Here is an 18,703-nt window from a genome sequence, read left to right on the forward strand (position 1 = left end):
ATCTCTATTTAAAATCAAATAAATTATAAGAATATGGAAAGAGCAATAAATGAGAAATTCTCTATGAATAAATTACAAGGATATGAAAAGAGTAATAAATGGATATGGTAAGAATGCAAGTATCTATATATTTGCTTATAATAAAATATCAAATATGATATATATGGTAAGCTATAATTGAGTACTAAATATCCTTAACATTGTCGAACACAACTTTTTGTGGGAAACACTCACACTCTTTATTACGATCAATTGAGAAGAGATTACAAAACTCTACGTAGAATACCTACTCCATTTTGTTTTACTTGAAACTTTTTCAAATTTTTTGGAAGGAAAACCTTGGCCGTGGAAGGGTATTTATTCCTAAAATACATAGATAATAGACTCATACCATTAAGGGTTTGACAGGATGATATTTTAACACGGTTTCAGATATTTCAAATTGATATCCATCTAAATTGGAGAACATAGATTTTGAACATTAATCAAATGATTATTAGGTGATATATAAATTTTGATTTTGAATCCAACTATAATTTGATTATTAGAGAGGCAAGCATAAAGCTTCATTGGACAAATTTCAAATACATAAACGAATAATATACATATATTTGGTAATTCCTTTGCTCAAATCCATGATATCAATACATTGTCTTGAAAGGCTTATAAACCTTAAGATCAAGCATGACACCAATAACAGAGCCCACAACAGCAGCAAAGGAGATCAAAAGGCAGCCCATGCTCATGGTTTGAACACAAACCCACTTGAGACTCCATTTAGGAATCTTCTTCTGAACAATATACATTTGGACCGGAAAATACACGGTCAATGGCCAGAATTGGAGAGCCCCAATGATCCCAACCACGTCGTTGAAGAAGGGGAGCAACATAGCGACGACGGTGGTGAAGCAGACGAAAAGAGATCGCCAAACGAGTCGAAAGAGGTTGACATTGTAGGAGCGGGAGGAAGAGATGGAGAGCTTGTGGTGTTTGGTGATGAAAGGTGAGTCGGGCCATGCTTGGGCGGCTTTCTTCTCGACAAAAGCAAAGACGGGCTGAGAGAAGACTTGGTATGCGCCAACGAGGTGGACGACGATGGCGACGTTGGCGACGTCAAGGAGCCAGAATGGGTTGTAGAAGCCAAAGCCAGTCAAGAGGTTGCCTGGGGCGTCGTTGCCAAAGGCTGCGTAGCCCATGCACCCGCATAGCATGTAGAATATTGTGGTCAATGCAATGCTGAATCCTGTCGCTTTCTTCATTGTCTTTGCTTCCGACGGTGGGCATCTGATTGTGTCCTGTTTAACCACATTGTGGTCAGCTATTTAATTGTAATTTAATCCTTATATTCTTCCACAATATTTACTTTTATTTCTATTGTTTATTTTACTTTTAAATTTTTACTTTTTACGCCACTTTTCCCACGTGTCCGATCAATTATTTTTTTAATCTTTTTTATTTTTCGAATTTGGTTTGTTATAATTTAAAATATATGTTGTTAATTATAAGAATATTAAAAAAAAAATAAAAAAAATAATAATAAAAGCCTCATGAATTTAATTTACCTGAATTTCAATAAGGATAATTGAAAAAGAATAGGCAAAAGCGATGTCGCCAAGTGCTTGGAAAGTTCTCCATATCTTTTGGCTTTCATTTATTGGTCCCACACTTATTCCACTCACCGTCCCTTTAAAACTCCCCGTTTCTACACACAAAAGGACAACAAAAATATTAAAATAAAAAAAAAGTAATTATTTCAAAAGTTATTCCAAACATGTCTGTCCACGCCTTTAGATTAAAAAATAAAATCTTTTTTTTTTTTTTTTTAATAAACACATGTTATCTTAAATCTACTTTAGTCGAATCAGATAATTTTATTCTCATATTGGCCTTTTGTATACAAACTTAGCTCTTTTTTTTTTTTTTTTTTTTGAGAAATAAATGAAATAGTATCTATAAAAAAAGTTGAAACCTGCAACTTTGGCTATTCCAAGGCCAAGGCCAATGGTGGAATAGGTAAAAGACATGACAGCAGCCACCGTGGAGAGCCACCAAATCTGATCAAAATCAGGAATTTGAGACAAAATTATTTCCATTACTCCAAAAGACACCATGAAGGGATTGCTCGACATATGACATGGATTCTTCCCTCCACTACTATGAAAGCAATTTGACCGTTTAACCGCCCTGCCAACACACAAATTATCAAAACCCTAATTATAACGTATACGTTCGGTTCGAGTCTCCAAGTCTCCAACTTACATCATGCTGATCGACGACGCAATCGTATATCCAATTGATATTCCGATTAGGTTCACGTACTGAAGTACTCCACATGCTGTTGTTTGACCTCTACCTTTATAGATACAAACGGAGAAAAGATATCTCAATATAATTAACTGCTGGATAATATTTATTTATTTCTGTTTATTTGCCTACCGAGAAGGGAGCGAACTGCATGCATGTAAGTGTAGTTTCTCTTTCCATTCACTGGGTCACTGGAGCGATAGCAATCGGCGAGCAAACAGGAGGTGTAATAGCCGATGAAGGCGAATAGCAACATCACAGAGGGACCGGCGATCCATCCTAGTTGAGCGATTGCCCATGCTAACGATAACACACCTGAACCGATGACTGCTGTGATTATGTGAGCACTTGCTGTCCAAAACGTACCTAAACATAATGAAAATAACGAGTTAAGAGTTGGAATGTAAAATTTGTAGCTGTGGTTTGATGAATGGAAGAATAATATTATCATGTACCGGTTCGTTTGGGGCGGCCATCGTCGTCAAAGCTAGGCGCGTCGTTGATGGGAAGCACGGCCATGGGCGAGGAGTTGAGTAGAATGGAGGGAGGGAATAGTGTTTGGAGATGGAGAGGGGAAAGGGAGGAAGGCGATGGAGGGGAAGGGAGTGGAGGCAGCTGTTTTATAAAGTTTCAAAAAGGAAATATTAATAAAAAGAAAAAAGAAAAGGGTAATAATGAATAGAAAAAATACATGTTTTTAGAAGGACCCAGTTTTGGGGGTTTTCAATACTTCAATTATTATCCTCAAAATTTGCAACTCTAAAAGTCAACCTTTCTCTCTCTAGAAAGGTTGTTGGGTTGGAAAATTATGTTTCATGGTTATCAACAAATACAAATATATATATATATATATATATATACATACACTAAGTTTTTGAGATCCTACATCGGTTGGAAGAGAAATGAAACATTTTTTTTATAAGGGTGTGGAAACCTCTTCTTAATAGAGGCGTTTTAAAACTGTGAGGTTGATGGGGATACGCAACGAGCTAACGCGGGCAATATCTGCTAGCGATGAGTTTGGACTATTACAACAACAATATATAACAAACCAAAGTGGGCAATATCTATGAAACCTCTCCCGAGTAGATGCGTTTTAAAACCACGAGACTGGCGGCTATACATAACGGGTCAAAGCGGATAATATCTGTTAGCGGTGAGTTTGGGCTTTTACAACAGCCATAGGTAACGGTCAAATAGAATAATATTTGCTAATAATTAAATTATGTTAATAGAAAGTCGAAAGTTAAAATATTCGTTTTAAAAAGTTTTAAATGCTATATCTTAAATGCTAAAAATGTGTAAAATAATTTATAGATATACATTGGTTAACATGGTTGGTGTGATTTTTGAAGCAAGTATTTAATTTTCTTAAATTTTTTGAAATGAGTCGGACTTATTTAGATGATCGTTACTAAAAGCATATAATTATCAATTACAAACTCATATAAATAATCGAAAGTTTATTAAGGGTCTCTTTAAAAATACTGAAAATAATATAATGAGTAAATTTTTTTAAAATAGTTTCATTATACATTAGGAGCAAGACCACAAACATTTGAAATGAAGGTAATAATAATAATAATAATAATAAAAACTAAGGGAAAAGGAAAAGAAAAAAACAGAGGAAAAAATGGGATATATAAAATGGATTAAACTTCATTAGATGATGATGTGATGATATTATGTGATGATATTATATGATGATATGATAATGTTATGTAATGACGTGATGACGTTAGATGATAATGTGATGATGTAATATGATGACTTGATAACGTTAGATAATGATGTGATGATGTTATGATGTATATGATGTCGACAAGATGATGATGATGCATAATAATACGATGATGCGAGACGTATGATGATGAATTGACTTCATATGACGATGTTCAATATTAAGATGTTGTGCATGTATTAAATGTCACGATACATTTGACGACAAGTTTTTAAAGACACAACCCTAGTTAAATGAATGATGATGAATGTATGAAAGCCAATGCGTGCATGTTACTTAGAGTAATGCGTGAACGGTGTATAGGGTTGTGTCTTAAAGATGTTTTAAAGATGAAAACTATAGGGACCTTATGCATTTTGTGTGTTCATATATATAAGGATACTTCCCCATTTATGATGGTGAGTGCGGACGCGAACAGTATGATGATGAGGGTGTTCATGGAGAGCATGACATTATGGGGTTCCGCTAACCTCCGGACGTCACTATAGATTAGCTTGACCATAGAGGTTCCAGGGGGTGTACGAGCCCCCTAGAGATTCACACTCGCACGTGTGAGTCGTGTGCAGAGAAGTACTACACTTCCAATTTGTCATAGACTAGAGGCCACCCCTATGATGTTTTTTAAATGATAGGTCCCTAGATCATGAGTTGCATGTGGTTGCATTTCTTGACCCCAATAGTAGGGTCACTTACTGAGTATTTCTTAAAATACTCAAACCATGTTCTACTTCTTTTCCGCTAAAGGCAATGCGTTCTTGTACGGTTGACGATGGTATCGCAACTTGAGACTATGACACATGCATAGAGTAGTAGCATTTATTTTCTTAGACTTATTTCCACATTAAAGATGAACAAGAGACGTTAGTAAGACTCTGAATATGTAGAAATTTTGGTTCGTTACACAAAACATCTAACATATTCTTTATGGAACAATCATCAACTCATCTCGGTGCGATCCTTATATGCCTTTGTCTTTATGAGAAAGAGAAAAGTTTTTAAGAATGTTTTGAATTAAAATATTTAGTACGTAGCATCCTCTTGAGTGTTAGATATGCATATACAATCAAAAATCAAAAAACGTGCAATGTGCATCTATGAGACTAAAACTTGTTTTGTCAAAAATATTTGTGACCAATTAACCTATTAATTAACTATATCAATTTTCTAAGAGTACTAGTCTTGATGGGTTTTACTCTAAACGGATGGAATTGGCATCTAGTCCGATGTAGATGCGTTATTGCTACAAAAACAAGAATTATAAATTTTCATAAGATACCATAATTGATTTTCAATTGCACAAAAAAGGTAGCAAAAAAAGAAATCCCCATAAAATCCTAAAGCAACACCTCAAAATAACGAAAATATTCTAATAACTCATGGAGATCAAACGTGCTAGGTTGGACGGGAAGAAGGTTCTGAAGACGAGAGTGAAGGTTGGTATATTCATGGTGTCAAAATTCTTTGTGGTATCGAAGACTAGAGATTCGAAAGGAATGGAGTGCTTTTTCCTCATTACTACTCGGAATCCTATTTCACTCACATGACCGATAGCATCAGCGTCTCACATGGCCGAATGCTTTAAATTTTAGTGTTTCACTAGTTTATTAGAAATGTAGTGGAAGCTCAAAGATCGGTAGACTGTAGGGTTGATCCAATTGTCGCTATCCATAGATGTACTGGGAGCTCATGGATCATTGGCTCTAGAGTTAATTTAGTTGACCTTGTTAAAAAACATAGTGGAAACTCAAAGATCAGTAGGCTCTATGGTTGATCTAATTGACGCTGTCTAAAAATGTAATGGAAGCTCATGGATTGGTAGACTCTATGGTTAATCCGGTTGACACTGTCCCAAAACATAGTGAAAGTTCAAGGATCAGTAGGCTTCAGTGTCGACCTAGTTGATGTTATCCAAAAATGTAGTGGAAGTTTAAGGATTAGTAGGCTCCAGGATTGATCTAGTTGACACACTTTAGAAACGCAACATTCCACATTGTCAAAGAGAAGACAATATCAGATCTATGGAAGACGTTATGGAATATGTACGAAATACTATTGGACAAGATAGTTAGAGAAATGAACTCGAAGGATAATTGAATATTTCACATGTGCTTCACAAGTGTCAAATTGAGCATGACAGTAGTGAGTTAGAATCCGAACAAATTTGGGGTTGAAGCCAAAGTCCTTAAGTTGGAAGGAGTTTACCCATGAATGAAGCAATAATTATTAAGTGGTTTAAGAGGAGTGAGCACGATAGATATAAGTAAAATCCATAAAAGTTCTATAAGAAGTGAGCACATGTTTATTCCTTGAGTCATCGCTTTATGCCTAAGATGGGTAATTTAACAAGAAATGTCAATACCAATATTGCTCAAGAAAGAGAACTAGGTTGAATGTAGAAGACATTGAAGAATGAAGTTACAACAAGACCAATAGAAACGTTAGTGCAACGATTGCCACATGAAAGTGGCCAAGTAAAGGTAGGCCCTTGGTTGGATAGCTCACAACTATTGGACAAGTTTATCATGCTTATATTCTGAGTGTCAGCGATACAGAGAAGATCCATCAATGCGATAGCCCATTAATAACGCACTAACTTTTGTATTCATTTTGATGTACAATTATTTCTTGCGAGTCAAATAACAACCCTTTTGACATTTATGCGGCTGTACCCCTAGAAAATTCATTGAGAATGATAACTAATTTAAGCGGGATAAAATGTCAATACCATACTATGAATATAGTAGGTTGTGATTCCTACATGCAGACAGACAAGGCAGCAACACAGAAGTGACGTCCAATCGACAAAGTGAGGACTAAGACAAGACAATTGTCATACAGTTTGCGAAGAGCCTAGTCTACCATTTAAAGACAAAACACATCCAATGACGATATCATTTCACTTGCAGGTTAGAAAAAGAATGTGATATGTGTTTTGAGAAGATAGAGGGTGCACCCATTAGACATATTGATAAAATGTTTTAATGTTGAGAAACTGAGGTTGTTCAAAGCCTTAGTTGGTATTTGTTGCTTCTACGGTAGTTGCGATGTAGTAAATATATCGATGATTGACAAGAATTCTTTCCGAATAAATTTTTAGATTGATTGAATCGTATGGTTAAGAAGGTTGAGAAATCTTATGGGTTCTTCTATTTAGTTTCTAAAATGAAATTTCATCTATTTCTTTTTTTTATTTTCTAAATGGATTATCTTTATCACTAGCTGTCATGAAGTTTTCATCCTAATATCTCTATGTATATTTTTCGGTTCGTATTCTTTATTTTGTTCTTCATGTTCTTTATCCAAATTAAATATTTGAGTTGTGTGATCCTAACAAGTATATAGTAATGTATTAGACCCTAACCGAAACATAGATCAATTAGTAAAGATATATAGTTAGTCTCTATAACGTGGCATAAATTCGACACGGATCCTTAAATAGTTTTAATGTATTTAGATCCCATTTATTTCCCATGTATCCATTTATTTCCTATGTATCGACATAAGATGGAATCAAATGAAAAGTAACTAGAATAAAATCAATCCAATCCAAAATGAAATGGAATCGGAAAAATATTGATATGGTTTACTTCCAAGCTGAATCTGAAAAATATTACCAAAATGCCCTTTTTATTTTTTCTAACAAGGATAAAATAAGATGCAAATTTATAAATTTTTGGTCAAAAAGAGGGGGAAAAATTAGTCAGATTCATACCTTAGAAGAAATTGGTAGAAAAAACCCAAAGAAAAGTGAAAAAAATATGGTAAATTTTTTTTATGAATTATTAGACATTTTTATTTTATTTTTCTATCGCTGCTATTTTAGTCGTCTCTAGCTACAACTCTAACTCTCTCTTGCTCGGACTCGGACTCGAACTCTAACTCCAACTTGGGTTCATGCTTTAGTTATAGTGCTAGCCCTCTCACTCGGGCTTTAACTTTAACTATGGTTCATGCTCTAGTTCTAGTTTTTGCTTAAATTCTCACTATGGTTAAAAAAAAAAAAAAAAAAACATGGTAGGGCCCATATAATAAGGAAAGAGAATAAAAATAAAGTAGATTTCATACTACAAATTTATTCTCATTCCAAGAAAATAATGTTCTATGACAATCGAGTTATTTCATCATCATCTCTATTATTAACTAAATTAAGTCGCAGCAATTTTCTTAATTTTTTAGTTAATTGTGTTAGTTGATTTTGAGTTGGTTAGAAAAAGAGAGCGTTATAGATATACAAGTGATGAAAAATGATCGTGATTAGTAGGTGGTAATTATTTACCCGCTATCTTTATAATAATAAAGATAAATAAATAAATAAAACAAACCAAATTATCACCAAGTACCACATAAAATTGTATGCTAAAAACGTTTATTGTAACTAATCATTTCAATTTCATTCGGTGTGAGCAACATCGGAGTCTTGACAAGAAATTAAATATTTTAGAGGTTGAATTTAAGAGGGGAGAACAAAAAAAATTATTAGAAAATTTTGAGAAACTCAACAAAAATATAAAAGAAAATAGTAAAAATTTAAGTAAATTGGTCAAAGTCCAACCCTTGGGAATAAATCGATCATTTTGACCATTGACTAATTAGGAGCCAAAATTAGCCCGGATTAGATGGCTAAAAATGAAGATAAAAAAAAAAAAAAAAAAGAAAGAAAGAAAATAGGAGTTTAGGGTTCTTGAGAGAGATTGAAAGAGAAAGTCGAAATTCGTGAACCTTCGACCCGACCAAACCCAATTTAGTGACATAATCGCTGACTCAAGTCCGCAACAACCCTCTGTGTGTGAAATCAGGCGTGTAAAGAGCATATGAGTCTCTTTTTGTCTCGTTAGACATTTGTTCGCCCATTTTTTATTTTCCCAATTTCTATACTAACCCTCGTTATGCTATCATTAGGACCTACTAGAGAAATTTTAGAAATACTTTAGGCAAGTAATACTTGTAGGGATTGCTAGGATATGCTAGCATGCGAGTATTCTTTATCTTACGGGGTTAAAAGTACATGTAAAGGACTTCGGAAGGGAATTTTCAGATATATATGTATTGTTCGTATTTAAGGTAAAATTATCGTTATGCCCCTAATTTGAGATTTTCGACAAGCATGCTGTTTTTGAATTATGAAAAGCTGGAATGGAATATGCTGGATTAGAATACTTGTTCGGTAATATGGATGACTATGTTATGCATAGTGTAAGAAATTACCAAAATGCCCATATGATTAGAATTTTATATGTTTTTCGCTGGGTAAGAAAGAAGAATGGGCTACTATGATTTGTGCTTCAGGTGATTGATGGATGTAATCTCCCTGTTTTTTTTTTTTTTATTCTTTGTTTGCATAATATAACATGATTAGCTATAAGTGTTTGACTATATTTATTCCCTATAGAGTGTATTTATCTGCACAAAGCTAGGGCGTTGGAGTTAGGGTTGCTAGACGATGATCCAAGACAGGACACCTCTAGTAGACTAAGTGTCTTGAGATTGTAAGAGATGGTCAGAGGGTCTAGACTAAGCTCACAGACTAAGAAAGACTCAAGGAGTCAGAATAAAGTAACTTTAAGCCAGAAGTCTAAAGCCACCTAGGCGCCCTAGGAATCCAATAGACCCCCTCAACTTCGGATATGACTAAGGTGGAGTTTAAATTATGGATTACATGGTCAGGTGATGGATAGGAATACCTGCAAAGCAAAGCATGCATGATAGAACTCAACTAAGATTAGGTGCTAAAGCTATTGTGGCTTACATGTTGATTCAAGTAAGTACATTTCCAGTAGACCTTGCACCCTATGATCATGAGAGATTAGAGGTTTAGACCTATCTGCATTGAGAGGTTTGTTTAGTTTGAGGAGCTAACCCTGAATGTTCTAGAAATGAGATGGAATTTAAACTTGTTAGATGCCCGGAAGAACCTAATAATCCCCCCCAACTTCTAAATATGATAAAGGAAGCTTAACAGAACTTTGAAGCTACTTATATTATTATTGATTGTAGAGTCGAGACAAGGCTAACGTTGCAATCTGGTTAAACAAGTCTCAAAGAGATAATAGAGACACTACGCAAGTAGTTAACTCAAGGCAATACGCCTATTGATTGTAGAAATGAGTCAAGGCTGACGCTGGGACTTTGTGAACCAGTCTCAAAAAGACACTAGGAACTACACATGTAAGTCAAGTTGAGAACTCCTACTTTTTGTAGAAACTGGCTGAGACTCATAAACCCGTCTTGAGAGGGGTTGGAGACTACATGAGTAGGCAGTGTTAGGAATTATTACTGTATGTAGAAAACGGGTCAAGATCCATAAACTCGCCTAGATAAGGGACGAAAGATTATATTAGTGGAAGACATGAAAATCTACTACTGTATGTAGACGTAAACTTTCCTTGAGTGGATACGAAGAACTACATTAGTAGATAGGATATCTATTGTGTTTAGAAATGGAGGATGACCTATAATGCCACATTGATAAAGGACAACGGACAACTTGATTAGGTGACATGATGAACAGCTACTGTGTGTAGATGTAAACCCGCATTGAGAAGGGATGATGGACTACCTAAGTAAAGAACATGAGGAATCATTGCTATATGTGGAATAAACCTGCTTTGAGAGCGGACGATAGACTACATAAGTAAGTAGGATCATTATAGCAGGTAGAAATGGGAGAAGACCCATAAACCTACCTTGATGGGAATAAGAGACAACGGAGTATGATCACTTTTTCTTTTACTTGATTTCGTTTTATCTTTTTAGTCACTATTCAAGTTTTCAAACCTCGAAATTTGTGTTGTAACAATATAGCAGAAGATCTTGCGAACTCAATCGTTCAAGCATTCCTTAACTCCCTATTTCACTCACAAACCTAAAAAATTCAGCCCTATATTATTTCAATCATTTAATTTCAAACGAAATTGATTCATCATAGTTAATTTCTTATGAATTTCTATGAGTATCGCCAAACAATTTATCGAAGAAAATCAAAGGTTTTAGCAAGCTTCATTCAAAATTGAAGGGTTGCCTTTTATTCTTGTCTATGTATAGATATTAAGTTCGATGACCTTTAATATTGTTTCAAAATGGCTGTTAGGAAATAAGTCTACAATACTTCAAAATTGGAATTACACCTGTTCAAGTCCACTGCTAGTTCATATTGTTTGTTTTGACCCCTTATGTATCATCCTCAGCCACACGGTTTTAAAATTCAATGTGTAGTACTTCCATACACATGACCCACACGTGTGAGTGTGAGTACCCAGGCAGTTCGCACCGCCCCTGGACCCATCAGTTAGGCTAGTTGTCCGTAGCTAGATGTCCGTGTTGGGTTTTATGTCCTAAAACTCATAGTTTGTAAATAAAAACATATTCTATTTTCAATAAAGTTATAATTGATGTTTCAGTAGAGATTGTTATTGAATAAAGTGAATTTTACGATCGTTAATCTAAATCCAAGTCTTGAACAAGGAGCCCCACTGATAAAAAGTTATAATTGATGTTTCAGTAGAGATTGTTATTGAATAAAGTGAATTTTACGATCGTTAATCTAAATCCAAGTCTTGAACAAGGAGCCCCACTGATAAGGCAACCTTAATCCTCAGCCCAACTATCCAAGCTTTTGTTTTATCAAGAACCAATAGATAAGGCTAGAATTAGATTACCTCTTACGATCGAAGATCTAGAAGCAAGATTTTGAACCTTGTTCTAGATTGAATGGCTCGGGTACAATTCTACCACAAGAATTGCTTGAAACTTAGAAATGGCAAATATGATGCTCGGATTTCTAATGGAAACGTCTCAATTTGATATCTGAATTACATTCATCCACAATCTGAATTTTACATAACATATTGTGGGTATTTATAGTCTCCCGACAAAAAACGTTTGTGGACAGAATTTATTCGAGACGTTTGTGGACGGGATTTATTCCCGATCCCCTTCAATCTCCACAAAAGAACAAGTCAAATTGACCATTTGACTTTTACATAATTTATGAAATTAAACAGAGTTCTTTCTAACAAAGGTTGATGTGCTTAAGTGGCTAATGCGACAGGTATACTGGTTGGACCACAAAACAATTGTTCATTAGAGGATCAGTGCGACATAAGAAACAAGAAGTAACTTTAGGGGTAAAACGGTTAATTGACTCAGCTCTAGTTACGAACAGTAACTTCAGGGGTAAAACGGTTAATTGACCCAGCTCTAGTTACGAACAACCTGTGAAGGATCGACTTACTAATCATAGTTATATCAAATGGACAAAAATATATCTATAGTAAGGGGAGTGCAACTGCTAGGCTATAGTGGAGTATACTAGTAGTTAACGAGTGTTGGTTAACAAGGTTAATGAGTTTAACTGGTTAATCTTGGATCGTTGAAGTCTATGATCTATAGGTCCATTAGGTCCCTCTACTAGTTCATATCGGACTAAACCATAGAACAATGTGACGAGTGAGTTCGAAGTGTTTGAATTTAAATTAGGGAATATGCGCCACATATATACGATATATTTAACTGTATTTTTGTTTTATTTACGAATTAAACAAAAAGAGAGAATTTGAGATATTTAAATAAGATTTAAATATTTTAATCAAATATTAATTTAATTTGAAATCTTATGGTTTGCAAGCTTAAAAGATCCATTTAGGGGTTGAAGCAAGCAAGTCGATCCTGGAATATAAAGTTTGATACTGCGATCAAATCTTATGGCTTTAAATAGAATGTTGACGAACCTTGTGTTTATAAAAGGATAGTCAACTCTACAGTAGCTTTCCTAGTTTTGTACGTTGACGATATCCTACTCATTGGGAATGATGTGAGATTTCTGACTGACATTAAGCATTGGCTAGCGATACAATTCCAAATGAAATATTTGGGAGAGACTCAGTTTGTTCTTGGAATTCAAATTGTTCGGAATCGCAAGAACAAAACACTAGCATTGTCTCAGGCATCGTACATCGACAAAATGTTGATTCGATATAAAATGCAGGACTCCAAGAAAGGATTATTGCCTTTCAGGCGTGGAGTTCATTTTTCGAAGGAACAAAGTCATAAGACACCTTAAGAAGTTGAGGATATGAGACACATTCCTTATGCATCAGCAATCGGTAGTCTGATGTATGTCCTGCTATGTACCTGACCCGACATATGCTATGCTGTGGGAATTGTCAGTAGATATCAGTCCAATCCAGGACATGCTCATTGAACTGCCATTATGAATATTCTCAAGTATCTTAAGAGAACAAGGGACTATATGCTAATGTACGGTGCTAAGGATTTAATCCTTATAGGGTACACTGACTCAGATTTTCAGACTGATATAGATTCGAGGAAATCGACATCAGGATTTGTCTTCACTCTGAATGTAGGAGCAAGAATATGGAGAAGTATAAAGCAAGATTGCATTGTTGATTCCACCATGGAGGCTGAGTATGTTGCTACTTGTGAAGCAGCGAAAGAATCTGTATGGCTTAGGAAGTTCTTAACTAATTTGGAAGTTGTTCCAAACATGCATTTGCCTATCACTCTTTATTGTGATAATAGTGAAGCAGTTGCAAATTCTAAAGAACCAAGAAGCCATAAGTGAGGAAAACATATTGAGCGCAAATATCATCTCATAAGGAGATTGTGCAACGAGATGTGATCATCACAAAGATAGCTTCGAAGCACAACATTGTTGATCCCTTTACGAAGCCCCTCACGGCTAAAGTGTTTGAATGGCACCTAGTAAGTCTAAGACTACGAGTTATGTAATCTAGGGCAAGTGGGAGAAAATGCATGGGTACCTAGTTTATTGTCTTCATGTCTTTCTCTCTACTTAACATTATAAAACCCCACTAGAGTTTTAGTCTAAGTGGGAGTTTATTGGGTTTTATGTCCTAAAACTCATAGTTTGTAAATAAAAACATATTCTATTTTCAACAAAGTTATTATTGATGTTTATTCCGTAGAGGTTGTTATTGAATAAAGTGAATTTTACGATCGTTAATCTAAATCCAATAAACTAAGAATACTCTTGGCTATAATATGATTACTTGAACTATATGTAGAGACATAAGAGTGGATCAAGTTCAAGTATATAGTCAAAATGATCTATAGTACAGGGATAAAGTTTAGTACCTTATGATGACAACACTATGGATGCGGCCCACTTTAGTATATGACATAAACAATGTGATCACTAAATTGTACATGCGAAGACATGTGAGTGGGGGCGTCTTATGCAATGAGTATTGCATAAGATCGAACCATGAAGAAAATCACTCTCACTTTATAATGTCGTTTACTATTGAGACTAATTTTCTTTTCATTCGATGACCTAGGTAACTCTATCTTAATCCTGAACTAACCATGAACTCTTGTTTATTCGGAATTATCCTTAGATTTGCATGGGTGAGAGTGGTTCGAGTTCGCCAACTTAATAGCCTCCCATTTCAGGGGTAAGACTAGGAGAATGGCTGGGAACGTGGGGTGCAAGATGAAATTTGCTCCTACCCACTTTTAGGGATAGAAGAGAGGTAGTTTTCTTAAGTACTGACCCTAGGTCTTGAACAATGGGCCCCATCCTCTCATTGTCGTGAGAGAGATTCAGTTTACTGGTTGGACCACAAACCAATTGTTCATTAGAGGATCAATGGGACATAAGGAACAAGAAGTAACTTCAGGGGTAAAACGGTTAATTGACCCAGCTTTAGTTACGAATAACCAGTGAAGGATCGACTTACTAATCATGGTTATACCAAATGGACAGAAATATATCTATAGTGAGGGGAGTGCAATTGCTAGGCTATAGTGGAGTGTCCTAGTAGTTAATGAGTGTTGGTTAACAAGGTTAATAAGTTTAACCGGTTCATCTTGGATCGTTGGAGCCCATGATCTATAGGTCCATTAGGTCCCTCTACTAGCTCATATCGGACTAAACCATAGAACAATGTGACGAGTGAGTTCGAAGTGTTCGAATTTAAATTAGGGAATATGCGCTACATATATACAATATATTTAACCGCATTTTTGTTTTATTTACAAATTAAACAAAAAGAGAGAATTTGAGATATTTAAATAAGATTTAAAATATTATCAAATATATGTCGGAATTGTTGGGATTGTCATTTGAATTAATATTAAATATTAATTAAATAGTTTAATTAATCATTTAATATTACTTTAATTTTAAATTAATAATTCAAGTTGATTGTTGAATCAAAATGAAGAAAGTCAAAATGTTGACTTCATTTAATGAAAAAATTCATGTTAGTGGAATTTTGAGATGTTAAAATTTGGTTAACTCAAGCATGCATGCTTGCCACATAATCCCAAACATTTGAGTGAAATTTTGAGTGTCAAAATTTGGTTCTCTCAAATTTGCATGAACATGCAAACATAACTCTATAAATAGAGTGATCAATTTACATGAAACTTCTTTTTTGGAAAAACCTTGAGAAAAACTCTCACAAACTCTCTCTTCATATATACTAAATCCCTCTCAAGTTTAGTTACTCATCGAATTCCACAATCCCGTTCTAAGGCCGGAGAATAGTGGAGAAGACACTAGTGGTGGTTCAAAACTGGTTCGTGAAAAAAAAAAAAAGAATTTGAATTACAAAAGGTTAGTACTCAAACACCTTGAGTTTTAATACTTATGAACATGTTAGTTATTTACTATAGGTCAGAAAACCCCTGAGTGTCATGCGAGGCATGATCATGATGATGATCATCATTATAGTGTACACATCCATACTCATCATTCTAAATGGGGAAGTAACTTAATGTAAAGAACACACAAAATGCATTAGGTCTCAATGATTTTCATCTTTAAATCATTCTTTTGACACAACCCTATACATTATTCACACATTACACTAGGTAACATGTATGTGTTAGCCTTCATACTTTCATCGCCATTAACACCAATTAAGGTTGTGTCTTAGAAAACTCGTCATCATAATGTATCCTGACATTTAATACATGCACATTATCTTAATATGGAATAACATGATATTATGTCATCTCATCATCATGCATCCTACATCATCATGTTATCATGCATCATCATCATCATGTCATCATCTCATATAACATCATATAACACCATCACATCATCATGTACATAAAGCATAAATGACACATGCAAGGTCCACTGGGCACGTATCTTCATATATAAGGCAAGTCTTCTGACTGAGCTGATAGTAAGGTCACTTACTTGGTTAGCCTAAGCTGAAGCTACTATGACTATTTGATACTAGCTTAAGGCTACTGTCTAAAATTTAATTCTAACTAAGGAGCTCCACAATTATAAATGAGCATAATTAGCATTCTAATAAGGGAATTGATTCACCTAATTTGACATAAAATATATTTAAACTTATTCCCATAATTTAAACTCACTCAGCTTAATTTTGTATAAAATAATTTAAACTAGATTTCAAAAACTTAAACTAGCTAAAAGATAGTCATACTAACTTTAAACGCTTCTGAATAGTTGAAACTATTAGGTAAGGGCCCGAGCGTATCAGACCCATGCCGAACTAGCCAAAATGCTGGTTTAGAGCATCATAAAATGTATTCTCCGACTCCCTTCGAACCATTTAACTGGGATGATGAAATGAAGTAAGGGACCTCCCTTTTCTAGTGAAGGTTAACTCCCCACTTCTCAACTTACGTGATGTGGGACAAATTTTCCTTTCCTTTTTTTTTTCCCCCCCTAATGTTTAGGATATACACTCACGGTCTGTTTGTTTATCACGAATCCATAGTGCTCTTCCTTTGGAGGCGTTTCATCCAAGGTCATAGACTAGCCAAACTATCTCACACGCCCTAGTCTAAGGTCATTCTTACTACTAGTCCTCCACAGAGTGAACACATGGAGCTAATATACATTATCTCATGTAAGTCGGGAAGCAAATGCTCAACGAGGCGATAACATCCATCAAGCACCTGGAGCATAGATTTCGCAAGATCCAATCCTCCATCACAACATGATATTTGTACAAGTAGTAAACAACGACTCTAACACGTCCATTTTAACATACAAAAGCATATAATGCACATTGGCTCTACATTACTAGGTATAAGTCATGTTATACTATCCCTAGGGTCAATTTTTCTAGCATGCATGAAATTCCAAGCGATCTCTATAAGTATTACTTCCTGGTTGTCCGTGTGGTTACTTACAAGTTTGACACGTGTTTTCCCAAGCTTCAATTTATATCTGAAGAGGAGTCCAAAAATTCCAAATTTCCTCTAGAGGCACCTAAGTCCGATTAAAATAAGGTTAGTATTAAAACTGGGACGAAAAACTGGCAAATGGACATTCTAGGGAGTGAAATAGGGTGTAATGTGTGGTCAGGTCCACCTTTGAGCCAACCGACGCAACCCTACCTTTAGATTTTTGTGGTTACGATACGTGTCGAACACAAATTGGTTAGACAGTAATGGGTCGATGCATAGATCTTTGGTTGAATCGTGGGTTTCCGAGTCGGTTGCGGGTGAGACTTCGGGTTCTCGGTTCGAGTTGGCCACTCGGGATGCTGTTGCTGCAGCATTTGGATGCACTCTTCCAACGTTTTGTCGACACGTATGCCACCTAATCTCCGTCGCGTTCTTACCGAAGTCAACACCTCCGATTTGCTCCATTTTTATCGCGAAGCTCTACTGAGTACCAACACGAAACTTCAAATTTTCCTTTCCTAAAACATCATGTCCAAGAATTAGACCTTACAAACTCAAGACTCAGCGATTTTAGAGACTATCCCAAGACCAAAGTGTTTTGTTGAATGACTTGTTGGTGGAAACGGTCGATCAAAGTGCTTGAACTCGTCCTCAATTTAGTGGATGAGCTTGTGAGGGTCATCAATTTTTTTTTTTTTTTTTTTTTTTTTTTTTTTTTTTTTTTTTTTTTTTTTTTTTTTTTTTTTTTTTTATGTCCCTCGAGGCGTCCTAAGCATTTTTTTTTTATTATTTTATTTTTTTGTATGATTTTAAATTCAACATCTAAGACACTTAATAAAATCCTGAAAGCTCGAAATTAAAAAGTTCATGTAGAAAAATCTTTGTACCTACTAAGTTCGAGTGTTGCATATCACGCACCTGACGAATAAGTTACATATTATTATATTATTTTAATATACATTTTAATATTATTTAATTTTTATGTATATATAAGAAAATTGACCCGAAGCATTAAAATGATGAAAAACATTTTATTTTATTTACATTTTCGTCCCCTACATAATTACAAGACAATTTTTGTGAAAATTAAAGATAGGTACGAGAAAAGATACACCAAGCTTTAAATTTGAAAAAAGTTAGCATTTTAAATTTATATTTATTTATTTACCTTTTGTCTTTAACTTTCAAATATTCTATTTTAAAAAATTCGTTAACACCATTTTAGATACGAAGATTATAAATAAAAACATATCAATTAACATTGAATTATTATTATTATTATTATTATTATTATTATTTTGAGTTTATCTATATAAAGGAATAAAATATTCAAAATTACACATAATATATCAAAATGTAGAATTTTGTAAATGAATTTAAGTATGAATTAATCTAATTATTTATATAAATTCCATAAAAAAAAAAATAATTACAAAAAGTAGGGTCTAAAGTGGCAAGTTGTGTGGTTTACGTTTAGTTCGGGGAACCAAATGGAAA

At 34.7% G+C, this 18,703-nt stretch overlaps 1 protein-coding gene across 1 annotated transcript; it reads right to left on the reverse strand.

Annotated features, from left to right (window-relative positions):
- Positions 1–548: 548 nt before the first annotated feature.
- On the reverse strand, positions 549–2,918 carry LOC111469952 (amino acid permease 4-like). Its single transcript, XM_023115404.1, has 6 exons — positions 2,760–2,918; positions 2,437–2,670; positions 2,260–2,353; positions 1,970–2,184; positions 1,563–1,702; positions 549–1,295 (listed from the first exon to the last, which is right to left on the reverse strand). The coding sequence occupies exons 1-6, from the start codon at positions 2,821–2,823 to the stop codon at positions 642–644; spliced, it is 1,401 nt and encodes a 466-aa protein (XP_022971172.1). The 5' UTR covers positions 2,824–2,918; the 3' UTR covers positions 549–641.
- Positions 2,919–18,703: the final 15,785 nt, after the last annotated feature.

The sequence above is a fragment of the Cucurbita maxima genome, unplaced genomic scaffold, assembly GCF_002738345.1.
Source record: "Cucurbita maxima cultivar Rimu unplaced genomic scaffold, Cmax_1.0 Cma_Scf00042, whole genome shotgun sequence".
Lineage (NCBI taxonomy): Eukaryota > Viridiplantae > Streptophyta > Magnoliopsida > Cucurbitales > Cucurbitaceae > Cucurbita > Cucurbita maxima.